Source organism: Myotis brandtii, unplaced genomic scaffold (genome assembly GCF_000412655.1).
Source record: "Myotis brandtii unplaced genomic scaffold, ASM41265v1 scaffold847, whole genome shotgun sequence".
Classification (NCBI taxonomy): domain Eukaryota; kingdom Metazoa; phylum Chordata; class Mammalia; order Chiroptera; family Vespertilionidae; genus Myotis; species Myotis brandtii.
The window spans coordinates 1,254,810-1,257,585 of NW_005371441.1; the positions used below are offsets into that span (position 1 = coordinate 1,254,810).

A 2,776-nucleotide genomic window follows, 5' to 3' on the forward strand; every position below is an offset into this window, starting at 1 on the left:
CCCCGGGGCTGCTAGGAGCGACCGCGCCGCCTCCGCCGCTAGTAGCAAAAGCGGTTCCCTTCTGGGAATCGCGCCAGCACCAGCGCCACTGAGTTACTGTGTCACTGTGTCAAACTCTGTGATAATATTTTTTAAGTTTTTTTTGTTTTAAATATATTTCTCTATTGATTAGAGAGGAAGGGGGAGAAAGAAAGAGAAACATCACCGAGGAGAGAGAATCATTGATCGGCTGCCTTCAGCACGTCCTCCACTGGGGCTCCAGCCCGCAACCCAGGCCTGTGCCCTTGGCCAGAATCGAACCCGGAGCCGTTCAGTCCGCAGGCCCACGCTCTATCCACTGAGCAAACCAGCCAGGGCTGTCATCATGTTTTGTGGACGCTCAGAAGAAGCCTTTAGTGAGGCGGGGAAAGGGGGGGCGGGCGTCTCGGCTCAGGGTGGGGAAGGGGCTTCATCAGAAATCCCCGCAGGCAGCGTCCTCCTCGCCCCCACCCCCCATCCCCGTCCTTGTTCCCTGGAAAGAGGCGGCAGCTAAGCAGACGTCCCGGAGACGGAAAGGCGCCCGCAGAGCTGATGGCCGAGGGTCGGCGGGTCTACGCCCCTCCCGGCGGGAAGGCTCCGAACCCCACCGTGGGCTCCCCGCCATGACATTCCTCAAGTTCCCGTCTGAATGCCGGTCCCTCGTCCCACATTCCATTCCCCAACTCACAGTGTGCAGTAGTCGGGTCCCAAAGTGGAAGCAAGAGCAAGAAGACCGCGCTGAGCCCCACAGACCGCTCCATCTGCACCCAAAGTGGGAGCGGGCACAGCCAGGACCAGAGGGTAACAGCACGCGCGGTAGCCCCGTGTCGGTATGGCGCCCGGAGTCTTGTGCCGCCGGGTTTAAACCAGGCACTAGCCCGCCCTCCCCCGCCGCGCGCCCCGCCCCGGCCGTATTGCGCAAGGTCGAAGTGATCCGACTACAGAGTTCACCCCAGACAGACCAGGGGAGGCTGCCGGGGGTGGTGGTGGTGGTGGGGTGGTGGGGTGAGTTCTCTTTTTCTCCTGGTGCACCTGCCGGAAGAACACCCCCGCGACACGGCGCCCGTCCCAGAGCACTCTGCCTGGGGATGCCACACCCCCTGAAGTGTGTGTGTGTGTGGGGGGGGGTGGTGGTGTGAGGGGCGACCCCTGCCCAGCAGAAGGCTGGTGCTCGGGGCACGGTGGGCAGACGCCTATGGGGGTGCGGGCGTCGGTGGCGACCCTCGGGAGGGGTGGCGCACGCAAATCCAGAGGGGGTGGACCCAAAACGGAGGAAGGGCCTGGACGCGACGACACAGAGTGGACGTGGAGGTCAGGCACCGGACCTGGACGGGCCACCGGGTAAACAACACGGGGATCCCACCGCCACAGACACAGGGCGACTCCCGTGGATCCTCCCAAGCGCACAACCTCGAAGCCTCCTCCCGCCTGGCCTGCCTTGTCGACCGCCCGCCACCGTGGAGACCACAGGCGACCCTCACAGCACAGGGAAGCCTCCAGCTGTCCATCCATTGATTTGCCTAGTGCCACCCGGAAGGGGGCTCCCATCCTGGGCGAACGCCCCGCCCCCCAGGACTAGCCGGCAGTTCGCCTGGGAATTCGGACAGGAGGATCGCAGGTGGAGAGAGAATCGGGCGGCCGCACCCGTCTGGGGGGAAGGCCGGCAGGGCTCCGAGCACTGCCCGCGCTGCAGCCAGGCTCCAGCACTGGGAGGTCGGAGCCCGAGTCCTTATTGCCCACCGGGAGCGGAGGCCCCACTCCTATCCGTGTCCAGGTGGAGTCCTTATGCGGGTGTCCAGGCTGTGGTTTTGTGGGGTGCGTTACACGCCACTCCCTCGGTCTGGACACAGTACTTGACATGACTGCCCTGGCGAGCAGTGACTCCACATTGATGGTCAGAAGTGCCCCAAAGCCCACTCTGTCTGCTCTTGCTCTAAACAGTGGTTCTTGGCCGGCCACACGTAAGTCAGGGCAGGGTTTATATCAAAGCCAAACTTTCTTTTTAAAAAAATACAACTTATTCTATTATATTTCTATTAGTAGCCCAGCCAAGAATCCAGCGCCAGTAGGTCGCTGCCGCCCTACTGTAGCCCCCCGCCCCCCTATAGCTTGCTGCCCTGCCCCCTCCTGTAGCTCCCCCGCTTGCTTGTACTTCACTGGCCCACCCTCCTGCTGATCCATGATCCAAACAGCCCTATCCATGGCCACAGGTGCTGCTGGAGGACGGCGGAGTGGGCATATCAGAGTGAGATGGGGCTCAGGCCCCTTTAAGGCCAGGGGAGCCCTCCCAGGCCCCCTCATGGGGAGCCAGAGGTGAGAGTGGGGAAGAGATCCCCTAAACCAGGAGCCCAGTCAGCAATGCCCCCACCACCCAGGGCGCAGGGACGCAGCCGGCACGGGGTGCGGCTAAGTGGGACATCAGCTTTGTCAGGAGGCCGGGGGGATGCACATGGGGGTGAGGGGGTGCTGGGAACCGAGACCAGAGGAAAACTGTTCCCCACTCGGGGGGGAGGCCGGGGGCAGAGGGAGCGGAGCTGCCCATCCCAGAAGGAGACGCTCCGCGGTGCGGAAGCAGGTGGCGGGTCGCCGCTCCTCCTCGGGGACCCCTGCGAGATGCCCTCCTCCTCCTCCCTCTCCCGTGTCCTGGGTCTGCCCTGCTATCCTCCCTGGAGCCGTGGTTTCCCGGGTCCCGGCAGCGCCCTGTTTGCTCCCCTGTGGTCCGCCCCGAGGCCTCAGGTGTGGGCCCTTCGCTGGGCTC

General features: G+C 63.8%; 2 protein-coding genes across 2 annotated transcripts in view; both read right to left on the reverse strand.

Moving 5' to 3' along the window:
• Window positions 1-879, reverse strand: part of LOC102258106 (NKG2D ligand 2-like) — a 5,560-nt gene extending 4,681 nt beyond the window's left edge. The window contains exon 1 of the mRNA XM_014532135.1: window positions 707-879. Coding sequence (XP_014387621.1) covers window positions 707-779 — 73 coding nt within the window. The 5' untranslated portion in view covers window positions 780-879. The remainder of the gene's footprint in view (window positions 1-706) is intronic.
• LOC102258697 (NKG2D ligand 1-like) overlaps window positions 1-2,776 on the reverse strand; it is a 24,412-nt gene that overhangs the window by 5,490 nt on the left and 16,146 nt on the right. The gene's annotated exons all lie outside the window — the stretch shown is intronic.